This window comes from Pygocentrus nattereri, chromosome 5, assembly GCF_015220715.1.
Source record: "Pygocentrus nattereri isolate fPygNat1 chromosome 5, fPygNat1.pri, whole genome shotgun sequence".
NCBI classification, from domain to species: Eukaryota; Metazoa; Chordata; class Actinopteri; order Characiformes; family Serrasalmidae; genus Pygocentrus; species Pygocentrus nattereri.
The window spans coordinates 30,819,051-30,844,978 of NC_051215.1; the positions used below are offsets into that span (position 1 = coordinate 30,819,051).

The 25,928-nt window shown below is 41.5% G+C and overlaps 1 protein-coding gene across 1 annotated transcript in view; it reads right to left on the reverse strand.

The window, feature by feature from the left end:
- camkmt (calmodulin-lysine N-methyltransferase) overlaps positions 1-25,928 on the reverse strand; it is a 168,971-nt gene that overhangs the window by 40,842 nt on the left and 102,201 nt on the right. The window contains exons 4-6 of the mRNA XM_017690589.2: positions 10,050-10,110; positions 6,617-6,671; positions 3,275-3,338 (exon numbers count right to left, since the gene is read on the reverse strand). Coding sequence (XP_017546078.1) covers positions 3,275-3,338; positions 6,617-6,671; positions 10,050-10,110 — 180 coding nt within the window. The remainder of the gene's footprint in view (positions 1-3,274; positions 3,339-6,616; positions 6,672-10,049; positions 10,111-25,928) is intronic.

Below are 25,928 nucleotides of genomic sequence, written 5' to 3' on the forward strand. Positions count from 1 at the left end.
TTAAAATACTTACAAAATCTATTGCTATCACAGAATCCTGCGATCAGCCAATACCAACCCCCATGTCTGCAAGAGCACCTACGTACAAGAAGCACACAACCAGCTCTTGGTTGATCTGACTGAACATCGCTGCAGCATGCCTAACCATGCCTGGTGATGATGTAGTTATTCTAACCCACACTCTTTCAAAATTAGCATCTGCGCCAGATTATTGTCTGCGTCAATGGGCACAATTCCAAACAATTTTCTAAAATTCTACATACACACAAAGACAGTGAGTTGGACAGCAAGTTAACTCAATACACTGCACTCTTTTTAATCAGTGATTAACCAGTAACGACTACAAATCAATCAGTCGCTGCTACAGACTAATATGTAAATATTGAGAGTAAGGAAGAACAATCCAGACCTACTGATGGGTCTTTGAAGTTTAAAGTGTTATGAATATTTATTTTCTGTTTCTCTACTACATGAATATCAATATTTTAGACATAGTGGAACACTTCCACTGATCTTCAGCATGTAATTCAAGGCTGGATGAGCTTGAGACCAAGCACCATATGGAGGCTCCATATCATAATAGTTATAGGTTGGGCACAGTTTGGAGTAATCATTTCACAAGCCTATTGTGCTCTAATAGAACTGTTCTGAACTCCTTTCCTCCATCCATTTCTGCCTTTTAAAAACCTATACAGTGTACATTCAGGAATGTTATTTTTATTCTCCAGGGACAAGCGGCCTTGTTCTGGCTCCAATCACATCATCAGATCTATCAGTGCTCTATTATGGCAGAAACATCTCTCGCACAAAGCGCCGCCAATTAATGTTCTATCAACCCACCGGCAGCCTTTTCACTCTCTATAAGAGGAAATGGCTTAGGCACGGACTCTGACTGTTGCGAGCGTGTCCTCTCTGATTATCCGTTCTCGGCACCCTTCCCCTCCATTTGGACTCCTTTCTTTTAAACAAATCTCTCCTCTCAATGGAGAATTGTGTGCGTTTTCGTGTCACCACCATTGTTCGCCGGGTGCTGAGATTCAATAAAGGCCCATTGTCATCTCAGCAGCGGCTGTTGTGCTAACGATTGCGGGTGCTGTAATTTTGCGTATTTGCCGTCATCTCTGTTGTCGCTGTTTTTCCGGCTTTTGTGCGCTTGTGTGGTTTAGGCTGTTGTGAGATGGATGCAATCCAGTGGGAGGAACTGAAGAAGAAGGAGAAGAAGGAGAAGAAGAAGAGAGACTAAGAGAAAGAATGAAAGAGTAGGAGGGACAGGAAGAGACAGAGAATAAGAAAGGAGATACAGCAGGTGAATCAACACAAACAGCTCTAGCCTGAAGTGGCATGAATATGTATTAATCATACTAAATGGCAGCTTTGGGTGTCAGCTGGAAAATTTGACTTATTCTCGAGGTGTGTGTATAAGAGAGAGACAGACAGAAAGAGGATATGCCTCTGGCAGGATAATCTAAGAGAACATTATGTCACCATCTGCGTAGGTGCATGCATGTCAATAATGAGTGAATGTTCCTTTTTGGAGAGATGAGAGGAGATATTACAATGTGTGTAGAGCATGTGGAGTGTGTGGAGCACATGTATCAGACTCCAATCCTTGGGGGCCAAAGCACTGCAGATTTCAGTGTTTTGCCTCATTTATCACACCTGCTTCAACTCAGATAATTAGCAAGGCCTACCTGAACCTACCTGAACATTACATGCGAAAACCTAATCTCTCCAGAGATTCATCTCTTTTCAGAGATGGCCTGAAAGGAACTCAGTTTGACACATGTAATGTAGAGCGTTGGGAGTGTGTGGAGTAGGGTTTGCGAAGTGTGGCACATGAGGAACATGTAGACTGTGGAGCACTGAGAGTGTAAAGTGTAGAGAGTGGGTGGAACTCTGAGAGTCTGGAGCGCAAAGAGTATAAAAACTTGGAGCATAAGATGTGGAGCCTGTAGAGTGTGAAGAGTGTAGAATGTGTAGACCGTGTAGAGCATATTGAGCATGTAAAGTATGGAGCACATACAGCACAAAGAGCTTGAAATGTGTCAAACATATAAAGTATGTTTAGCATATTGAGCATTTAGAGTATGGAGCATGTACAGCGCAAAGAGCACGAAATGTGTAGAAAGTGTAGAGTATGTACAGCCCATGTGCCAAACACAAGGCCCATGACACAATCCTCTCCGGCCCGCAGAAGTAAGTTTATTTTTCAATTAATATTATCCTGTTTCACAATGCACTGCACTACAGTTCCCAGCATGCACAACATTATGTGCACTCTGATTCTCCTGATTCTCCTGAAACACAGCTGCATTTCAGCTGCAGTTCAGCCAGTATAAACACCTAACGTTAGCTTTGCAACTCAGAAATTGAGCACAGCAAAGAAAGGATGCCATGTGCCTAGTTTTCATTTTGAATAAACAATGGCCATTTTGTGCTATAGCACAACATTAATTAATTTTTTTCCTCTGGTCCACACATATGGTGAGATTTTCTAATATGGCCCTTTTAATCATTGAGTTTGACACTCCTGATGTAGAACATACATAGCATATAGGGCATGTGGCATATATAAAGCATGTAGAGTGTGAAGACCATATACAGCATGTTAAGCATGTAAAGTGTGTAGAGCATGTAAAGCATGTAGAGCATATACAGCATGGAGACTATGTGTATATAATAGCACATAGAGTGTGTACCATGTACAGTATGTAGAGCTTATAGAGCATACAGAGTGCAGAGGTTGTTGAGTGTGTAGAGCATGTGGAGAATGTAGCGCAGAGGTTCCCAATCCCAGCCCTGGTGACCCCACGCTCTGCAAATGTTTTGTTTTCCCTACTCCACACACCTGACCCATCCCACAAGGAGTCTGTTAATTAATGTGTTGGATCAGGATGTAAAGTGTGTAGAACATGTTAAACATGAGGAGCATGTAGAACAGGACCATTAAGAATCTTATCCATATAGGCCAGGTGTGGCTCCAGGTTGTGATTCCATCAAGCCCCAAGCACACCTCATATAACTCACCAATTTTCTGACGACTGAGTGAACTGCTCAATTGAAAGGAAAACTTGCAGACCCCCGGAGAAGAGCGCATGGTGGTAGCATCTTGCTTCTCCACACTGAACAAGCTAACCTACTATAGACAAAAGATTCAAATACAAAGTGCCTGACAACAACGCTTTGTTATTTTTTTGAATAAAAAAGGGTGCATGATATCAGAAAATTGAAGCCCACACACACACACAGTAGTTGTTGAGTATAAGGAGGATACTCTGGATGGCCTTCTCATTCCCGTCAGATAGCAGCACTTCCTTTACATCAGCACAAACTGCAATCTGAGAGAAAAGAGAAAAGACAGAGAAGAGAGAAAGATGAAAACCTAGGAAATGAAAACACACACACAAAAAAAAAAAAAAATCACAAAAACAAAACAACCCCCTTATACACACACACACCTCTCAGAATTTTAAAACCCCTCTGCACACAGACCACCCTCTCTCCCTCTTTCACTCTCCCACCCACTTCTACCCCTTTCTCCCTCTCTGTCTCCTCTCATCCCTCCCCTTCTGTCTCTTGGCCCGTTTTTTCATTTTACGTCTGCATTATTTTAATCATTCAATCAAATCAGTCAATACTTTTATCATTCCCGGTGGCTGGGAGCCCTCTATCTTGCTATCACTCTGTTGGGTAATTGCATTGTGACAGGGGATGATGGCGAGCGCCGAGCCTTTCATTTGCAGCAAGGCGTTTATCAGGCGGGGCCATCGCGCTCCGCTGTCACTCCGCACTCAGCTCGCCAGGCCTGCCTGATGCCCTTCATATAACTTTGTACCGTGCTGCCTCTGCTTTTTTGTGCTCTCACTCTTTCCCCCCGCCTTTTGTTACCCTATTTTTTTCCTTTCTTTCGTACGATCTTTTCATTCAAGTGGTCGTCTTTATCAGAGGGGTGTGTGTCGCCGTTGTTTTGAAGAGGGAGTGTGGGTAGAGGTGGGCTCAGGAAGAGCAGGTGTGTGTGTATGGGTGCACAAGATGGAATTTTTTAACACAAAGGGAAAGTGGTATGTCAAAGCAAATCTATATACTGCATTTTGTGGACTGCTCTTGCATCTGTACAGTACTGCGTAGAAATAAGAGACCATTCATTTATTTAACCTCCACCCAAAATAGCTACTACTTATTTAAGTTACTCATTTTTCGACCTCAGGAAAAAAGCAGAAAACATAAATTTACACAGAAGGAACAATAACAACAATAGCCCTTCAATATCCCTTTTTTCTCTATATTTCTCTGCACCTCCAAAGTTTAGTCTTAGAAGTTCAAACTCTGGGGTCATGAATCCATTCTTCTGAGAACACCAGCAGTTTTTTTTTTATTTTCAAATGTTATGTTATTGGTCTATTTTCTTTTTTTCAGTAAGAGCTTCTTGACAGTAACACATCCTTTCAGACTCATAGTGTTGAGTTGTCTTCTTACAGTGGAAGGATGTACAGAAACACCTGTGGATGTTTTCAGATCTGAAGCAGCTTGCTTTTCTCCTCTCTCTCAAAGATGAAAGCTTAAAGTGCTGTTTACCTAATTGTGACAATTTTGGTGGTCCACCAAGCCTTGCACAGTCATTGAAAAGCACTAGGAATTTTCTCAATATCTTATAATACTCCAGTTCTGGAAACACACATTTTTTTCCACTTATTTTTCTTTGACTATGAAAGTGGACTATTTTATATCTAATCTCCTCCGAAAAATCTCCTGAAACTGTAACCTAATGGGTATTTTGATGGGAAATTAAACAAATGAAGAGTGTTCCCTGACTTTTGCACTATCACTGTGCATCAGTGATTCTGTCTGTCTGTACAGGTGCCCTTATAGCCCCAAACACTAGGCTTATAATCTGGTTTGTAGTCTTAAAAAAGGCACTGCTAGTTTGATGTCCTGCAACATGATATTGAATAGCCTGCTATAATTAGTTTTAAAAACAAGTTAATAAAACCTTGTCACAGTTAGATCTGAAGCAAATGCAAATGCAAAATTCTAGCAAATAAATAAAGACAAAGTCATAGTCTAGAACAGAATTAACAACCATATGCACACTGTGAAATTAGACCTCTGCATTTAACCCATCCATGCAGTGAAACGCCTCCATACATGCACACTAGTGAACACATACACTAGGGGGCAGTGAGCACACTTGCCCGGAGCAGTGGGCAGCCCTATCCACGGCGCCCGGGGAGCAATTGGGGGTTAGGTGCCTTGCACAAAAGCACTTCAGTCATGGACTATCAGCCAAGGGGATTGAACCGGCGAACCTCCGGTCACAGGGCTTGTTCCCTAACCTCCAGCCCACGACTGCCCCTGAAGCAATTTGATCAATTTTCCTGCCCTTGAATATCCAACAACACCTATATTTAGCAAGACAATTTTAGCACTTTATCATAGTTACCTACAGTGCTGTTATCAACCTTGCCGTGAGCTGCCCTTATAGATCCTTTGTGCTGGATTATTCACCTCTGAATGTGAGCTGACAGCATTGATTAAGTTCTCCTCATCTTAAACATCAAAGTGATTGACTGAAGCCCCATCCCACAACAGGCTGATTCATGGTAACGCCAGAGTACATTCAATCAAATAACAACAACTACAATTTATTCGGTAAAATTATGAAACTAAAACATAGGTTATGTAGTTCTTAGAATGAGGAAGTTATAAAAGGGAGATTCAGACAGACAGACAGAGCAGTCAGAAGGCCAATGAGTGCTCTACTCAGTCTCATCCAGCTGGTACCATGCATGTGAGCGCAGTCATTAAAAACAGTCAGAGATAGAGCATGTGAATGCGTGAGAGGGGGAAAAAGAACGCTGGATAAATACTGCATCCATCTGTTTTTCTAGTGTTTTTTGTTCGCTCTCTCTCGCCCTGAGGAGTGACACCAGGTCAAAGGAGCCTGCAACAGCAGCTGGCCACATGGCTCCTGACCTCAGGGCTTTGAAGCAGTCACTCGAGAGGAGCATGAGTGTCACTGCCAATACCACATACCTACAGGACAGGACAGGACAGGACAGGGGAAGAGAAGAGAAGAGAAGAGAAGAGAAGAGAAGAGAAGAGAAGAGAAGAGAAGAGAAGAGAAGAGGGCTGGAGAGTTTTGTAATAGCACACATGACCATGAATAAGACAAAGGAAATGAAGGAGAGATGAGAAGAAGCAGAATGGAGGGATTGGGAAGAAAAGTTGAACTTGTGCTTTGCAGTGCCACAATGCAGGGGTATTGAGTGGTGCAGATAAGGTTGGTCTTATGAAGGCGCAGTAGAAGCTTGATCAGCTCTACAGCATATCCATCTGGAGGGGAGCCCATAGACCACCACTCATGACACACCAGCCCTCAAGACGTGTGTGTGTGTGTGTGTGTGTGTGAGCATGCATATGCATATATATGTGCATGTTTGTGTGTAAGAATGCTCATGTGGAGTTGGCCTGTTGGTCCCCAGCTGCTGGAGCGGAAATGCTTGTGTATTTGAACTCATTTCACACTGCTTAGAATATGCCTGTGTTTGGGTATCCATGCTGAAATTGACCATTTGCCTGTGATTGTGTTGTGTGTCTGAGCTCATTTTTGACTTACCATGAGCCCAGCAAGACATGTCATTCCTCCACCCAACTCGCACACAGATGAACCCCTGTTAGAGCAAGAGAGAAGGAAGGGGGGGGGGTGGCAGAGAGAGAGACAACGCTGCATGAGTGCTGAGCCTGTACAATAACTCTAATTAACTGTGCATACCTTGTCTCTGTAGGGGAGTGCCATTGATTGGAACGCAATTCCACTAGGCTCATTGATTTCAAATCTCTCTCTCTCTCTGTCTCTGACTCTTGCTCTTATTCTCTTAGAAGGAAGTGACATTGTCCTTTTTTTCTGCTAGATAAGGTGGACTTAATTAGAGTTATAGGGATCCCCCACAGTGCTGTTTGCAGTATGTACAGATGGCAGGCCTCTTGGCTTGCTTTGCCAACACAGACACACATATACAAATGACACATACTATATATATATAATAGACATGATATACCCTGCTGCATTCATATTTTTAACAGAGCTCGGGTTAACAAGGTACAAAGTACCATTTTAAATGCTGTTAATTTTTCTGTAATCTTGTAGGCAGTGTAACACATCATAGTTTAAATCTGTAGCTTAATAACAACGTCATTACCTGCATTACTTATATGTTGCTAAGTAGGGCTGAGTGGTAAGGCAATAGAACCCTATTTCCAAACAATTGGGACACTGTCCAAAGCGTAAATAAAAACAGAATACAATGGTGTGCCAATCATTTAAACCCTAATCTTGATTGAAAATAGTACAGACGCTAATTTTGAAGGTGAGAAATTGTATTGTTTTTTGAAAAATAAATGCCCATTTATAATTTGGTGCCAGCAACACAATTAAAAAATGTTGGGACAGGGGCATGTTTAGTACTGTGTCACATCATCTCTTCTTTTAACAACACTGTAAGTATTTGAGAACTGAGGAGAGCAACTGCTGAAGTTTTCAAAGTGAAATGTTTACTCATTCTTGCTTGATGTGGTACTTCAGCAGCGTAATTATTACAAAAGCATTACGTCTTTGTCTTATTTTTCATTTCATAATGTGCCGAATGTTTTTACTAGGTTACATGTCTGAACTGTAGGCAGGCCAGTTTAGCACTCTGAGTCTTTTACTACAGAGCAATGCTGTTGTAATACGTGAAGAATGTGGTTTAGCATTGTCTTGCTGAAATTAGCATGGCCTGCCCTGAAAAAGACATCATTTGGATGGCAGCATATGCTGCTCTAAAACATGTTTATATCGTTAAGCATTAACAGTGCCTTCACAGATGTGCAAGTCACTTATTCAGTGTGCACTAATACACACCATACTATCACGAATAATGCCTTTTGAGCTGTGCACTGATAAGCCAGCTGGTCCATGGTCCAAGAAGAATTTCAAATTTTGACTCATACACAGGAAACCTTTCCACTAAGGTCCAGAGAAGTAGGCGGTGTGTTTCTAGATCTTGTGTATAGCAGGTTTTTTATTTGCATTGTAGAGTTTTAACTTGCATTTGTGGATAAAATGACAAACTGTGTTTACAGACAATGATTTCTGCAAGTGTTCCTGAACCCATGCAGTGATTTCCACAGCAAATATATCTCTGTTCTTAATGAAGCTTCACCTGAGGGCACATAGATCACGACCAGCCAATACTGGTTTTGGGGCTTGTCCGTGCTTTCTCCAGATTCTTTGAATGTTTTAATGATATTATGTACTGAAAGTGAAATCCCCAAGTTCTTTGCTATTGTATGTTGAGAATGTGCGTATGTTGAGATGTACCATTTTCAATTAAAAATAGGGTTTAAATGATTTGCACATCATTGCATTCTGTTTTAATTTACATTTTACACAGCATCCCAACTTCTTTGGAAATGTAATCAGGATAAAAAATTTAGGTAATTGTTTGCTGTTACAGAAAAAGACAGTAAACGGATTACAGATACATTATAAAAACAGGGTGATTACAGGATTACATTAAAAACACATACATGCAAACTTGTCAGCTTCTGTTGATTTCATTTTGGGATGAAGCCTCTTGTTGCTAGCATTCTAAAGAATCCCCCTTACCCATCTATAGGCACACCCAGTTTAGCCATTCTGTAGACATTTTAGTAAATATTTCATTTTTATTGGCAGAATAGCCAATAAGCAGTCCTTCTTTCTGTTAATTTCGTGTATTTCAAACAACATAAGACAATTTTTGATGTAGCATCATTGGCTAATTCAAATGTAGGCCTTTTAAATAATGTTTACTGTGACTGTCTATTTCTTTATCAATAAAGCACTGAAAAGGACAACTCAGTTTTCCCTTGTTCTTCCCAGTTGGTACAGATTTATGTGGGTTTTAGAGAGTAATTTCAAAGTAAAGCAATGAGTAATGTGATAAATGTAACGGGACACTAATCTCATATCAGTTGGAAAGAAGCAATTAGTAATTTGTAATGGATTACTTTATTGCTTTTACTACCTCAACATGTTTAACACCAATGAAAGAGACTGTATTCAGATCTGTATATAGGATCTGTCATTTACAGCTCTAAAAAAAAAAAAAAAAAAAAAAAAAAAAAAAACCTTCCTAACTTTGTCGCCCACTGAAATCAGACAATGCGGGCACTGTGCGTATTAAGCATGTAATATATAAGCTTCCAGAGAGGCAGACTCTGAAAGGAGGATGAAGGGCTGATTGTTGCAAGGAGTGCAATTAAAAATTAATGTGCACAAAGCTGTTAGCATGAGCTTCAGCAGGGACAAAGGCCCAGTGACAGGTAGCTATTTGGCTGTACAGTGGGCCAGTATAGAGAGACGCAGAAACTGCAGGGCTCAAGTGGAAAGATGGGAGCTTGCTGTAAATTGCCTCCCTGCCTCTCTCTCTCTTTTTCCTACACTTCTTCATCCTCACACTTGCCTCCCTTTATGGGGAGTGCTTGATAACAGCTCCGCCAGATAGTGCCGGGGCAAAAGTCCTGGATGACACAGAGACATGCTAGTCACACATACATACATGAACACAATAGAAAATGAAAGAAAAGGCAAAAAAAAGAAAACAAGAGATAAAAGAGCAGTGAAGGCAACTGCCAGAAAGAGATCAAGAGTTTCAGAAAGTCCTTTTAATATTTATGCTTGAAACCTTGATGCATGTAAAGAGGCAAGTACATGAAGACCTCACAGGCACAAACGCACGCACACAGAGCGACCCATGGGCTCAGCGCCCTGCGCTCTGTCTCTGTATGCCCAGTTGACCTTCAGCTTGTGGCTGAGTGATCGATAAGCCTCTCTTCCCCTCCTCTGCCTCTTGAATGTAAAAACAGGAAATCAAAGGCTCGTGTACCGCCTTGAGTGCAAATCAAAAAGTGCCCCTTGCATCTCTGTCAAATGGCCTGAGCAAGAGTGGAGGGGGCAGATGGGGGAGAGGGGAAGAGAGAGAGGGAGAAAGAAAGGGAAAGAGAAAGAGACAGAGAGAGAAACTCACGTAAACATTTGACGTTTCTTCAAACAGTAGTAGGCCATCACCTCTTCAGAAGGCCAAACACCTGAGAGAGAAAACAGAGACAGACAAAAAGAATAGTAAACTAGTAATTCTGGGCCGCTTCTTTTGGTCTTTTAATCATCTGCACAATACAAGTGGAAACGGGGAAAACAACTGAAAAACAACAAAAATTGAGATACAAGATTTTTTTCCCCCCGACAGCAGCATTTTATACACACACACACACACACATATATATATATATATATATATATATATATATATATATATATATATATGTGTGTGTGTGTGTGTGTGTGTGTGTGTGTATGTATATGCATAGAGGTAAGCATTACTGTAAGCTTTAGTAGGTGTGCATTCAAGAGTACAGAAGTGTGATGATAATGATACTGCTGCCTGCACAGACCTAAACTAGAACTTTTTAATCATAGACACTATTTCAGCTGCCTCACACTATACTGAGTTGATTATAGCAGTAGTACTAGTACTAATGGTAAGCAGTAGTGGTTTTCAGATATCGATTTCTCATTTGTTACTCAGAGACTTTTTCATTCATTAATCTAAATACTGTTCAACGACAGGCTGATTTCTGTTTTATATGTTTATATGTTTACTCTTGTACATTTACTATCAGATCGTACAATAACTATCAATTATTGTTTTGCTATCGGTGTCACCCAAAAGACGATGGGTTCTCTTTTTGAGTCTTGACTCCTCTTAAGGCTTTGTTCTCTTGCTCTTATGGAGTTTTTTCTTGTGGCTGTTGGCTTGGTCATTTGGAGCTTGGACCTGGATTTTTGTGAAGCTGCTATAAAAAAGTGAATTTCATTTTCACTTTGAAAGTCACAAAACATATTTTGACCTGGGTGACCTTTTGCATTTGACTGTATATCTATATATGTGGGGCGATGCTCATTAATAAAGGTAAAAGTGGATGTGCCAGGGTTAGCCAGCTGGCTAATTTTCAACTATGGTGCCTGAGGTCTGATGTTATTAGCCCAAACAATATAACAACCAATTATATAAAATATAAAAGTAACATTACACAAAGCAACACACCACAATAAGCCTAATATTAAGTTAAGGGGTCATGGGGTTAAGAACACTGGACAGTTTGGTGGCATCCTGCTGACTGCTTGAAAGACAAAAAGCGATGCTTGCTGCTCTCTCTCTTACACAGGCTGCTGTGTTCATCCTCTCTGTTCTACAGAGACTGCACTGAGCCTGTAATACAGCTCCACAGCACTCCCTCTATCTGTGCACATACACACACACAGCATTCTGGCTACTTAGAGCTGTGTAAGCTCTGTGTGTGTGGGGAGAGTGGGGGTCCAGCGAGTGATTATCAGAAGGAGCAGGCTGGTGGTCTTATCACCCACTGTCAGCCTCTGCTCCTTCTGCTAGCTCCAGCAAGAGCCATAACGCTGCTTTTGTCTCTGAAACACGCACACACACACACACACACACACACACACACACACACACACACACACACACACACACACACACACACACACACATACTCCCTGGCAGTGGAAGAGATAAATACTCATTTCAATAAACTTCGGCCCCTGAGCCGTCACAGCGACGGCTGAGACGCTGAGCTGCTGCTTGTGTGTTTGGAGACGCGTGCAGGTTTACACACAAATGTGTGTGTGACATCACTTCTCTGTGGATATATTGGAAATCCAAGAGTAGGAATTTTGGTCCTCTTGCCTCAGCTCACATGCCTTAAAGGGCCCATATTTTTCTTGTATTCTATTCTTTCCCTGATCTTGACTAATGATGTTAATGAGGATTTGCTTGTTACTATGTTTTGTGTTGCTGTAATGAATGACTTTCCGTCTTGGATTAATAAAGTGACGATTCAAAACCAGAGGGTATGTTGTTTTTCAAGACAAAAACTAAAAAATGCTTAACCATTTTCAGTAGAACAGCTCAGTCACACCACATCCATATAAAAAAAAAGTTAAAGCATAAGCTTCTTTCCTATTAACAGCCCCAACATATTAACATCCTGCTTTTACCTCCAACAACTGTCATTCCTGTTTTTTTGCTGTTTTCCTTTCATTTTCTATTTTTTTGGCATCTCTGTTAGTATTAAATCTCATTCTTCCTACAGACCTTGACCAGGCTAATCCACTGAATGTTTACATGGAGTGGTCCACTGGAGAGGTGACAAAGTATGATGTAGTGCTGTTTACACTGTATCTAAAAGTGCTCTTTTATTAGTACTTAATGAATGAAGTGTTTCAATTAAGAGTATTTCATTAGGCCCCGTAAAAATATCACACAAAAAAGTGGGCCCCTGTTTCATCAGGGTCTCTGGAATCATCCTAACCCCCCATTCAGTGCCTCTGCAGAGAGCTGGAGAGAATCTGGCATGGGCACATAGGCACTGCAAGCATGTCTATTGGCTCAGCCTTAATGCTTCCAGTGTGTTTTGTCTGCCTGTGAGTGTAGATGTGGCTGCATTTGTGTTGTATTACAAACAACAGAGTGAGAGCATGACAGAAACAGAGGCTCTGTGTGTGTGTGTGTGTGTGTGTGTGTGTGTGTGTGTGTGTGTGTGTGTGTGTGTGTGTGTGTGTGCGCACGCACATGTGCGAGAGTGTATGAGAAGGAGAGCAAGAGAGAGCGAGAGTCGATATAATAAGCAGCTTATGACCTGCCTTTCACATGGGCCTGTTAATGCCTGTCTCTCTCAACCTCTCTGCAGCATCAACCTAAGATTAACTCACCCAAGCAAGATTTAATAATGCCTATTGATAAAACGTCAACATATGCCTCTGCCATTAAATAGGCAGCCTCTGCTTGCTATTCTCCACAAACTCTGCAGCATGCCGGACTGATCAGCTGTATGACATATTGAGAGGCCACCATAAGGTTTATCAGGAAAAGGTATTAACAAGGGAAAAGGAAAAAAAACAGACTTATGACACTTAGAGGTCACAAATTACAAGGAAAAACTTAAATTCCTAGCAACTAGCCTAGCAGCTGAAAGTTGGTCATTGGTTGTCATCATAATCTCTCCTGGGTGGTTGAGCTAAAAGCTGGGTTTGTAGTGTAGGGGTGAGCCAGCTGTGCATCATCCATGGCTGGAAGGCCTCAAGAAGATAACTGTCAGAGGAAAAGGCATTTACTGCTTGTTTTTGGCAGGCTAGATGGTGAATTATGGTTTCTCACCATCAGACTTGATTTAAAGAAAAATGATACACATCAAGTATTCCACATGTACTGTATGTACAGCGTTACAGCCCTATAAGTCACACTTATCACTAGCACTGTTTCTCATTCATAGATCAATTAAATAAATAGCCATGCACTGATTCAATATACTGGATCAGTATATTTTTATCAGTATTAGAACCAATACTGACCTTACTACACATGCCAGACATCGTGAACCAGAATGCATCAGTTATGAACTTTCTCAAGTAGTGGCTCCCCAACTTTTCGCCCATGGGGAGGGGTGAAAGTGCAGTGTTTGTGGTGGACCATGGGCCAAAAAGACAAAATATAGAAATAAAAATGTAGATAAGGTTCAAACTTTTTGAAATAAAAATAAAAAATTACCTTATTCCTTATTATTACAACAATACTTCAAAAATATTACTTTTAAAAGGAAAATAATTTAATTACTTAAATATAGTAGAAATATATGTTAATATAAATATAGCTAGTTCACTGGGTGAGGGCCAAAATAAACATCCTCACACTTTGGTCAGCCCTGTGTTAGAGCAAAAAATTTGCCATATGCTTATATGAAAACAGCTGCAGAGAGCAATTACACAGTCTAAATATATGTATGTGTGTGTGTGTGTGTGTGTGTGTGTGTTTAGCTGGAGTCAGGGGTTGAGCTGCACTTGAGGAAATGAGGAGCTCATGAGGTGATAGCAGATTACTCTCCTTCCTGCGGATAATGCAATCACTTCTCACCTTCAATTACCAGATGAGAAATAGAGCCGTTTCAATCTCTCTTTCTCTCTTTGTCTATCCATCCTGTTCTATTCTTCTTTTATCCTGCTTTTTCCATCTGCATTTCCCTCTGTATCTTTGCAGTGCCTCTTACTGCATGCTATACCTATTCTGAACTAAAACTCATACACTAATGACTGTGCAGTGTGTGTGCATCCATTATACAGTCACAGATGCAGGTTATGGCCCATGCTCCCTCTCAGACAGAGTGTAACCTATTTTCAGCCCAGAGCAAGCTTGTAGCTAAAGCTGGTTAGTACTAGCACAGATTTCCAAGTACACGATTGATCATGTAACTAATACCCAGACTCTCAGACACAGTAATGAGGTGTGCTTCTGGCGTTCACTTTGGGTTGTTAGCTAACACATGCTTAGAACAATACCCAGCACTCACATTGCATCAGTAACCCAAAAACCCAAATCACAAATGTTAAGTAAGTCAGAGACACAATGTTCAGTAGGGGAGTTTTACAAAGCAGCCTTTTCTCAGTTCATCTGGATGACTTAAGACCTTTCACATCTGAGAGTTACTATTCACTTTCCTGTATTATTTAAAAGGTACTACGTTACTAATGTAGTTACATAATGAATTATATTTACTTTAGATTTACATTATGCATCGACTGCAAGTCTGATTTTTTTGCATTTGTTTCAATGTCAAGAGATACACTTTTCAAGAGATAAACTTTTCATCATATTTAAAACATAATAAAAGTCTCTTCTACTTAAGTCCACAAACATGGCTATATATATATATATATATATATATATATATATATAGAGAGAGAGAGAGAGAGAGAGAGAGAGCGAGAGAGAGCGAGAGAGAGAGACAGAGAGCGAGAGAGAGACAGAGACAGAGAGAGCGAGAGAGAGAGAAAGAGTGCGAGAGAGAGAGAGAGAGAGAGAGAGAGAGAGAAAGAGTGCGAGAGGGAGAGAGAGAGAGAGACAGACAGAGAGCGAGAGAGCGAGAGAGAGACAGAGACAGAGAGAGCGAGAAAGAGAGAAAGAGTGCGAGAGGGAGAGAGAGAGAGAGAGAGAGAAAGAGTGCGAGAGGGAGAGAGAGAGAGAGACAGAGCGAGAGAGAGACAGAGACAGAGAGAGCGAGAGAGAGAGAAAGAGTGCGAGAGGGAGAGAGAGAGAGAGAGAGAGAGAGAGAGAGAGAGAGAGAGAGAGAGAGAGAGAGAGATAGCATGATTATAGAGTCAAGTGAAATTCGATAGGCTACACTGATCATTGTTATATTTGCTTACATTTGAAACTACCAGGCCAGTTTAACCCATTTGCTGGCCTTTGCTCATTTTTCTGTGAAGAACATTTAAAATAACACATTTTGAATGACTTCACACAGTTCATCCCCCACATATTTATATTACACGTGGTGTTGGGGTGAACGCACAGGGAATAAAAGTGTGGAAGTATTCTGTCCCTTCACTCTGTTCTCCTCCTACATGGCCTGCTATTAGTAGTGTGTGTGGGTCTGTGTGTGTTTGAATATCTATTAGTGTGTGTGTATATGTGTGAGGGTGGACAACATGGACAGGCTGCTGTCTGGCTACAGCTGCTAAAGTAGAACCATATGCTGGACACTTGTGATATTTTAAAAATCTTATATTTTTACATAAATTGTTATGGCTGTATTAACTAAAAACCAATAATGCGGTGCGTCCACCAGACCACTGAGTAACAAAAACCTGAACCCCACACAAGGGTTAATATTTTTTTGTGGGCCAAGGAAGCTGTTTTTGGTCAGTTGTGTGAGTCATAAGCTACAAAAGCTGTTTGGGAATCTAATACACCAGCTAATATAAGACCAATAAATACAATATAGAATGGAGACCCAGATATAACCAGAAGAAGACACTGCCTATTGCCTGGTAACATTTTACATTCTGGCTAATAAAAATGCAGAGCCTATGGCCCGAGTGGTCATACAGTATGTCTTGGAGATTTTTTTTTCTTCTTGCTTCGGACACAGAACTAATCTGTCAAATCAGTTTGTTAACTGCAACCACTGTAATAGCTAATGTGGTGTTTTGGTGACTGTAGAAGTCTCCCCTGCCAGACTGCCTGGTGTCATAGGTACTGTTCCACTTGCTGAAGTTCACTAATTATTCTATGAAATTGTGATAATAAGGTGTTACATAAGATTGAGAGTGGTTCTCACAGCAGTAGCTAAACAGTAACTGAAGAAAAAACCTAGATAGGCTGTTAGGGATTTAAAGTTTTCAATAAAAGCATCACCTGACTGGTTTATGGAGCTGAAGCATGCATGCTTATTGGAAAAACATGCTTGATTCAAACATGATTCAAACATGCTTCCACAAATTCATAAATTTGTCCATTAGAATAACTGTCTTGGTGGCCCTAGTGGTCAGTATAATTTTTATATCTACACCTCAGCCCATTGTGATATTTGCTACATGTAGTGTTACGTTGCGTGGTGCAGTCTTGTGCAAGTGTGCTTGAAGCGAGTTAACACATAATATTCTACCTCCACCTACCTCCAGGCTGAGTAAACTCCTGACCTGCTGAACTTTGGGAAAGTGCAGTGGCTGGCTAATCCTGACACCAGCGCCGGAGACTAATCACATGAGCCGGGATGAGTTCAGCAGCTGCTGCACTACACTCATTCACACATGCGCACATAACTCTCTGGAATTCTATTGTTTTCATATCGATTTGATGAAGTGGGGAAAATCTTTGAACTTTACACAGGACTGATAGTAAGCACCTTAGAAAGGGCCAAGCTAATAACCAGCTAAGACTGTTTTAAAGACACTTGACCTCATTCTGGTTCAGATTTACAGAAATAAATACAGAAGTTTAAACAAAAAATGTGATAATCTGATCACAGAGTAGTAGTTTAGTACAGTGTTCCATAACAATGAACATAAGATACACAACACAATTGTTGTTATTTTTTGTATGTATGGAAAACGGCAAAAAGTGACAGGTAAAAATCCACACATTAAGACACAGAGAAAGCGAGTCAGAGAGAGAGAAAGGAAAGAGAAAGAGGCCATGAGTGTAGTATATGAGTTGTGTGTGTGTGCAGGCTGCCAGACGGCCTGGAGCTTTCTCCAGATGATCTCCACATTAACGCCGGCCTCCGATAATTCTTAAGCCTCCTCCATTTCAGATCCAATAACGGATAAGAGCGCATTTCAGCATGATCAACTGCCAATCTGTTCCCTCACACCGCTACTTTACTCCCACTCAGGATTACTGGACACACTCGCACAACCGCACAGATAACAAGAGCCACTGTGCGGCGCCTCTGAGAGGACAACGCCGATCCTGGTTCCAAATAAATAAATAAATAAAATGTGTGCAAGTACGCACACATACACACAACTCTCCTCAAATCATACTAGCTGATCTGTGGAAGACCCACCACTGCATAACTACAGCCAAGCCTGTGTTTACATGGATTTTAGTTGCTGTTTTTGTTTCCAAGCTGGAAATTAATGTGGGTGTGATATCATTTTATTCTTTATTATTATTCTTTAATATTCATTATTGTTCTTTATTATTAGATTTGAGTGTGAAAAGAAGGTATTCTGAAATCAACGTGGACTCAGATTCTAACAGCCTGCAGAAAAAGTTTGTTTCGCAAAAACGTCAGACATAAAAAAAAAAAAAAAAAAAAAAGTACTACGACAGTTTGATCTCATTTTCTGAGCAGTCTGAAACACGAGTGAGTATTTGTTGAAAGCTGGAGAGGAATATGTTTTAAGACAAAAACGAGGCGAAGCGCCGGTTAGCAGGCTAGCCTTTTAGCATCTGCATTGCTTTGCTTTCTTATACTTCATCACAAATATACAGAGTCCCGCTGTTGACATCCTGTATAAATAAAAATAATGCGTGGCCACAACTTAGTAAGGAGAAGGAATGAGATGACTAAGTTGTGGCCATGACTTAGTAAGCCACGATCTCATTCCCACTCCTTACTAAGTCGTTCCCAAGCGTTAATAAGGCATGGCCACTCATTATTTTTATTTATACAAGATGTCACCAGCAGGGCTCCGTACAAAGGCACGAGAAAAAAGACTATCAGATTATCATTAATGTAAATCCGTCTATGAGTGTAACCAGTACTGGCTGTACGTAATAACTGACATAACAGATGCTTAGGGCCCCCTCACTGTACCATTACCCTGTGTAAGATGCTCAAGTGAAGGGAACAGAAGCAACTGATTAGTCCTATCACAAAAAGAATGTACACACCTGGCGCTGAAAAACAGAAAAAGAGCACCAATGAGGATCCCAAGCAGAAAAAATCCTACTTCTGTCTCGGTAGACAACTTTTTTGGATTAGGGTGTGGATGCGAGGCCTGTAACAAGTGGTGGAGGTCCCATGCCGCATTTCCCAAGCAAATCTCCACCCTGTTCTTCATTGCGAATTTCCTCGATGCTAATAGCCGTATCAGAGGCTGGAGTGGCCGGCTGAGCGCATGAGCCGTGCCTGACTGATTAGCATAGCAGTGACAAGCCGAGATTACTGGCCTCACATTGCTGCCTCCTTACACAGGCAAAATTACAGGCCTGTCACCTGAACAAGCTTTATTTGGGGAATGTTAATGTATATAAACAATTAAGGAGAGAGAGGGAGGGAACACAGGGAGAGAAATGATAGGGATGGAAAAAGGGAAGGAAAGTAGGGATAGGGTAAATAGTAGAGGGGTGGGGGAAAGAGAATGACGGATGAGAGAGGTTTTTGGAGAGATTTTTACTCTGATCTCTTCTGCTTTCATTTTGGAGACCTTTAATGGGGTGCATGTACTTGCAAGGCCAATACATGATTTGACAGTAATTGGGAAAATGTCAATACTGTTATTGGTCTGAATTACTATTGATAATTTAGCACCTTACTTTAATGCTCACACATGCACATACAGATGTACATGTAGATACCAGTGGTAGGCATTTTCATTGTTTTAAGATAGCAGTTAAAACAACCGTTTCACACACAGACAAGTTTCCCCATTCAAACAGGAACACTACTGCTATAACAATAGGCAAGACTCCTAATTTCACCCTAACAATTATGCACATTTGTGTGCATGTGTGTTCTGATGAACGTATGTTGGCACAATATTGGTTTGCCACAATATCGGCAGAGAAGGTGACTGAGAGTGACTTTCCTCAGTGTCGCAGAGGCTGATCAGGTTGATTGCCTGAGCGAAGCTACCATCACAACTACGAGGTTTCTTGGGTCGGCTGGCTGCTTGAGGGACATTTCACCACAGCTGTGAGGCTCGCAGGCAGAGATGGACCTTCCCCTGTGAATAAAGACCTTTCCCAGGTTACAAGGCATCATGAGCCAGCCACTTGAACTATGCTACAAAGCAGGAAAGAGGTTCCCCTTTGCTGGCCACCTATGTTGGTACACTGTAGCTATGATAAGAACCTGAGAAGAACCTTACCCCAAGGACCCATTCCTGGCCAGCTAAGTGACTGTATGTGTGATCTGGGGAATTTTTCCCCTGGGAAAGTGTATAGGTGTGCGTTTCAGATTATTGCTGACTGAGTGTTTTGTTACTATTGTAAAGCATTTTGGGTTATATATACAAACTAAAATTTGTATATTATTGCTAACCCATTATTAACTTTATCGTAATACAAAAGCAGAGGTAATCCTACACAAAAGGTAAAATCTCATTTAAATAGCATTAATAATATCAATAGCCAATAACTTAAAACAGGCAGACTACAGTGATAAAATTAATCAGATAGTGTATCAGTGTGGAATGTTATTGCATCAGCACTTAAGGAGTTAATATTGGTCCACTAAAAGGAGTGCACTTAATAACTTAATTTCTTTTTTTTAGCTTTCCCAATTGGTTGGATACACACACATATTCAGGTGCTGGTCATAAAATTAGAATATCATGTAAAAGTTGATTTATTTCAGCAATTCCATTCAAAACGTGAAACTTGTATATTATACTCATTTATTACACACAGACTGATATATTTCAAGTGTTTATTTCTTTTAATTTGATGATTATAACTGACAACTAATGAAAACCCCAAATTCAGTATCTCAGAAAATTAGAATATTACTTAAGCCCAATACAAAAAAAGGATTTTTAGAAATGCTGGCCAACTGAAAAGTATGAACATGAAAAGTATGAGCATGTACAGCACTCAATACTTAGTTGGGGCTCATTTTGCCTGAATTACTGCAGCAATGTGGCGAGGCATGGAGTCGATCAGTCTGTGGCACTGCTCAGGTGTTATGAGAGCCCAGGTTGCTCTGATAGAGGCCTTCAGCTCTTCTGCATTGTTGGGTCTGGCGTATTGCATCTTCCTCTTCACAATAGGAAGGCAGTCAGGCGAGTTTGCTGGCCAATTATGAACAGAAATACCATGGTCCTTAAACCAGGTACTGGTAGCTTTGGCACTGTGTGCAGGTGCCAAGTCCTGATGGAAAATGAAATCTGCATCTCCATAAAGTTGGTCAGGAGCAGGAAGCATGAAGTGCTCTAAAACTTCCTGGTAGATGGCTGCGTTGACCTTGGACCTCAGAAAACACAGTGGACCAACACCAGCAGACGACATGGCAACCCAAACCATCACTGACTGTGGAAACTTTACACTGGACCTCAAGCAACGTGGATTCTGTGCCTTTCCTCTCTTCCTCCAGACCCTGGGACCTTGATTTCCAAAGGAAATGCTAAATTTACTTTCATCAGAGAAAATAACTTTGGACCACTCAGAGCAGTCCAGTCCTTTTTGTCTTTAGCCCAGGTGAGACGCTTCTGGTGCTGTCTCTTGTTCGAGTGGCTTGACACAAGGAATGCGACAGCTGAAACCCATGTCTTGCATACGTCTGTGCCTGGTGGTTCTTGAAACACTGACTCTAGCTGCAGTCCAATCTTTGTGAATGTCCCCCACATTTTTGAATGGGTTTTGTTTCACAGTCCTCTCCAGGGTGCGGTTATCCCTATTGCTTGTACATTTTTTTCTACCACATCTTTTCCTTCCCTTCACCTCTCTATTAATGTGCTTGGACACAGAGCTCTGTGAACAGCCAGCCTCTTTAGCAATGACCTTTTGTGTCTTGCCCTGCTTGTGTAAGGTGTCAATGGTCGTCTTTTGGACAACTGTCAAGTCAGCAGTCTTCTCCATGATTGTGTAGCCTACAGAACTAGACTGAGAGACCATTTAAAAGCCTTTGTAGGTGTTTTGAGCTGAGAATCAGCTGATTAGAGTATGGCACCAGGTGTCTTCAATATTGAACCTTTTCATAATATTCAAATTTTCTGAGTTACTGAATTTTGGGTTTTCATTAGTTATCAGTTATAATCATCAAATTAAAAGAAATAAACCCTTGAAACATATCAGTCTGTGTGTAATGAATGAGGATAATATACAAGTTTCACATTTTGAATGGAATTACTTAAATAAATCAACTTTTTCATTACCAGCACACACACATATATATAATAAATATAACATATATAATTATAGTATACTTTTAAGATTGTATGTATTTAGGCATGACTGCATTTTAAAGGGGAAAAGCTGGCCACAAAACAGGTAAGATTTCTTTATTTATTTAATCACTTTTACACACTCCTAATTCATCTAATGTTGCCACAATCTGCAGTGGACTGCCACCTCGAGCCTTGTGGTTAAAGGCCCCTGGGCACTGGCCCCATTGGCCCAGTCTGTAATCTGTTGGTAATTGGTATCGGTATCAGCAACATCCAGGAAATAATTATTAGTCAGAGCATCAGTCCAGAAATTGCATACTGGTGCATGCAAGTGGTGACTTCATGTCAATAAACCAAACCTTGTGCCCATTAGGGGGAAGAATTGGCTGCAACATGCAAACACAACTTTTTATAAAAAAGTTAAATTTTTTATTAATGTAACTGAGTACAAATTTTCTGTTCAGTGCATTCAAACATACCCAGTGAGGCCTACACCCATGCTTCTGTCCATTGTTTTCAGCTAGCCAATATTCCAGCACAGGCCATACTGTATAGTGTACAGAAATGGGTAAAATAGCAATAGGCTAAAACTGTGTGCTTATTAGGTGATAATGTGTGAACACTTATCGTCTCCTCTAAGTGAATTTTTATGTGTTGTTTGTGAGAGAGACAGAGAATGAGTGAGTGAGCAAGAGCGAGAGAGTGAGCAAGAATGAGAGAGAGAATGAGAGAGAGAATGAGAGAGAGAGAGAGAGAGAGAGAGAGAGAGAGAGAGAGAGAGAGAGAGAGAGAGAGAGAGAGAGAGAGCACGAGAGCGAGAGAGAGTGAGAGCGAGCGCGAGAGCGAGAGAGAGAGGGAGAAAATGAGTGGGTTTATGGGTCCAGGTGAGGAAGCGTTAGCAGTTATAACATTGGACAGACCACCAATCGCCAAAAACCTCTTCATGGATAGTGTTCTCTCTCGTGACGAGGGTGGGCTACTTGCAAGCCGTAACCATGACAACATGCCACAGTGGTACTTTTGACGGGTACCAAAATTACCCTTGTGTCCTTACTCATCAGTGTTCAGTTTGATTCAGATATTCAAGTTATGCCAGCACAATCTGAGCAGAAAATTAGCAGTGTGATTATTTGTTGAATGACAAACAGCACAGAAATGCTTGTGATTTGTGATCAAGGTGTAAGAATCTAACAGAACACTGCAGAAAATCCAATATCAACAAAGAATGACACAGTCTGTTTCCTGTACAGTTAAATTGGAGATAAATAGCTGAAAACCGAGGCTACTGTTTCTTTAAGTGCTGCGGTAATGCCACTGGAAGTGTGTTGATGTCCAGAAAGTGAGCAGGTGGGGGATTAGAGGGCTGAGGGGAGCTTGAAAAAGAGGTTGATAGAGGACAAGATCTCCACCCCACCACCACCACCACCACCACTACCAATACCACCAATCTAAAGCACTATGAGTGAAAATCAGCACAACAAGAAGAAAAAAAACAGTGAACAAAACAGGCCTCTTCAAATTGCCCACAGAAGGCAAACACACTCGACCATCACCCACATTCATGAGCCACAGCCTGCACAGCCTCCCTGATGCTTAAAACATGAGAGAGAGAGAGAGAGAGAGAGAGAGAGAGAGAGAATACATCAGGATGTCTTAGCATCTGTGCTATCTGATTGGCATGTCCTGCAGATTCACCAAAGTCACAGAGAAAGAGAGAGCTGTGCGTCAGCACGTGCAATCGTTCACTCATATGTTCATGTTTTTATGTGAGCTGTTTTTACGTGAGCAGTGATCACTTAGGCTTATCAGTTGAACAGGCTCTAAACAGGTGTAAAACAAGATCTGGAGGACCAGTTGATTAACCCTGAGCAGGGAAATCATTTCACCTCTGCATTTTATTCGAACACAACACACACACACACACACACATTATACCTGTAAGATGCCTACTATTCATCTTGAATAACATGATTTATCAATGCTGTTATCTATTACAATATAAGTGAAAATTTGATGTGTATCATGTTTTGGAATGACACTCCATTTTACAGCGACTGTGTCTCTGTACTGTGAATAGTGTGAATATAGGATCCACTATACTGTGAATAAGCGTCAACAGTGGATTGGTCAGGTCTAGCCGATACCTGATCTGTTTAATAAGATTACAGTTGACGCCAATCATGATCCAGTGTATCAGTGCATCACTTAGGCAGTCCGACCACACTTTAATGGATTTTATGAATTTAATGGAGAATGGGAATACGAAACCGAAATTTCTGAACACCAACAAACTTTAAGTAGTAAGAATACCTAATGGTAGAAGTAGTAACAGTAAGAGCCTGAAAAAAGAAGACTGTGACTGAAAATAACACAAGCAACCAGATGCCAAATTAAAATGAAGCAGAATTGAAACATTCAAAATGCTTAGCATATGCATTAGAAAGCAAATGGAGGCGATTATGAATAACTCATAGTGCTCAGCTCTCTGGGTGGTTGGGCACTGAAGCAGTTTGTGTGGGGCCACAGCCTGGTGCAGCAGAACCATATGCTGGCTGTAGCCTTCTCTGCAGCATGCAGACTCCCTCTATCCTTCTTTCTCCCTCTCCCTCCCTCTGTCTTTCCCTCCCTCTCACTCTCACTCTCTCTCTAGACAGAGAACGGTGCCTGCGGGCTGTGCTTCGGCGTCGGCGCTTTTCTCTCTAAACGAAGATGAGCGCGCCGATATCCTGGGGCCAGCTCAGGGGGCCTCTATCTAACCCAAAATGATTTTTAGCACGCAGACTCAAGCACTTCCCAGAAGCAATGTCAACCCACTGCCACAGCTCAAACCCCTCTCCCCCCCCATACTCACATGCACTCACTCAGAGCTCTCCCTCTTGCTCACACTCATTCTCTCGCTCACTCTCTCGCTCACTCTCTCTCTCTCTGTGTGGGGAGAGAGAAAAGCCGAACAGACAGGAGGAAGTTAAAAAGCTTAGCAGCGAGGGTCAGCTCACGACACAGGGGCTTATCGTTTTTCTGTCGCTCCCCCGCCGGCCAAAGAAGGGACCTCTTTTTTTCCCCCCTCCCCTCCTCCTCTTCTCTTCCTGATTCAGGTGAAAAGATTACTACTTCCCTTGCGCTCTCTCTCTCTCTCGTGCACACACACTCTGCCTCCCTTTTCACATCTTGATGCCTTTTAAATGTCACTTATTTTACATGAGGTATTTTTGCGGGAGACGAGGAATCAGGAGCAATCAGGGCCATTATCCCTGTGGGGCAATGGCGGGTCCAGATGCATTACGACACCCTTCCTCGGGCTGGCCACAGCGCCAGTGCGGCACTTCTAGGGGAATTAAGTGGCAGTGTAGGGGGAAGCGGCGGCGAAGGTAACAGCATGGGCAGTGTGGGGGGCAACAGCAGTGATGGGAACAGCACTGCGATTTGGGGGGAGGAAGTGGCATTGATGGGAACAGCATGGCCAGTGCAGGTACGACTCCTCTCCCTCCGCCCTTAAGTGAGCGTGCCTCACTGAGGCCTAATCAAAGTGAAAGCCCTGGACAAAGCAGCCGCTCCGGACACACTAAACCCCGGCCTTCCCCCCAGGGGAAGAGCCAGGCCATTTAGTGACACACACACACACTTTTATCCACCTCCACTTACTTGGTCTTCTTATACCCTCTTTTCACGGGCACACACACACACCTATCTGTCAAAGCTCTCAAACGCCACACAAATCCATTTACACTGCTGCCTGAGAATGTATTATCTGAGAATGTAGCTTTTACCTGCGTATTGACTTAGTATCCTCATATTCCTAACAACTCCTCTAAAATCAACACTAGTACCACCAACTAATGAACTGAAATTCATTTATTGCTGCTTTATTTATGCTGGCTTGGGCTGACACCATTACCCCGCATCATCAGTCATGCTGATATCATAAAACTGTTCATTTCTTTTTATATTTTAAAGTGATATTATACATCATGTTGATTATCACTCAAATGACTGTTAGATTATGACACTTAGTTGTAGACTTGCATTTAAATATTTTGGTTTTTTTGGCCATTTTTTTCTTCTGTTTTTTACATGAAAACAAAATATGCCACTTTTTTGCTCAGTCCACTACTAGCAGCAAAGAACTTTAAACAGTTGTTACTTCAGGTGTCAATGTTCACTTTTTAGTCGCTGGACAGGGGGGAAGAAGTCTATCTATTCACTAGAAAAGACACAAAGGATGCATCCAAAACTACATACTATAATACACTATACTATACAAGAGAGTGTACTGCTAACAGCCAAAGAGTCAGCAGCCAAGAATAGAGCTTCCTCTGTGAGTTTGAGAAAGATGACTTTATTCCTGTTTTTGTTGATAGTTAAGACATCAGGGGTTGCATGAGTGCTGAACATAAGTGGCCAGTAAAGGTGCTAAGCTCCTCAAAATGTAGAGGCTCTATAA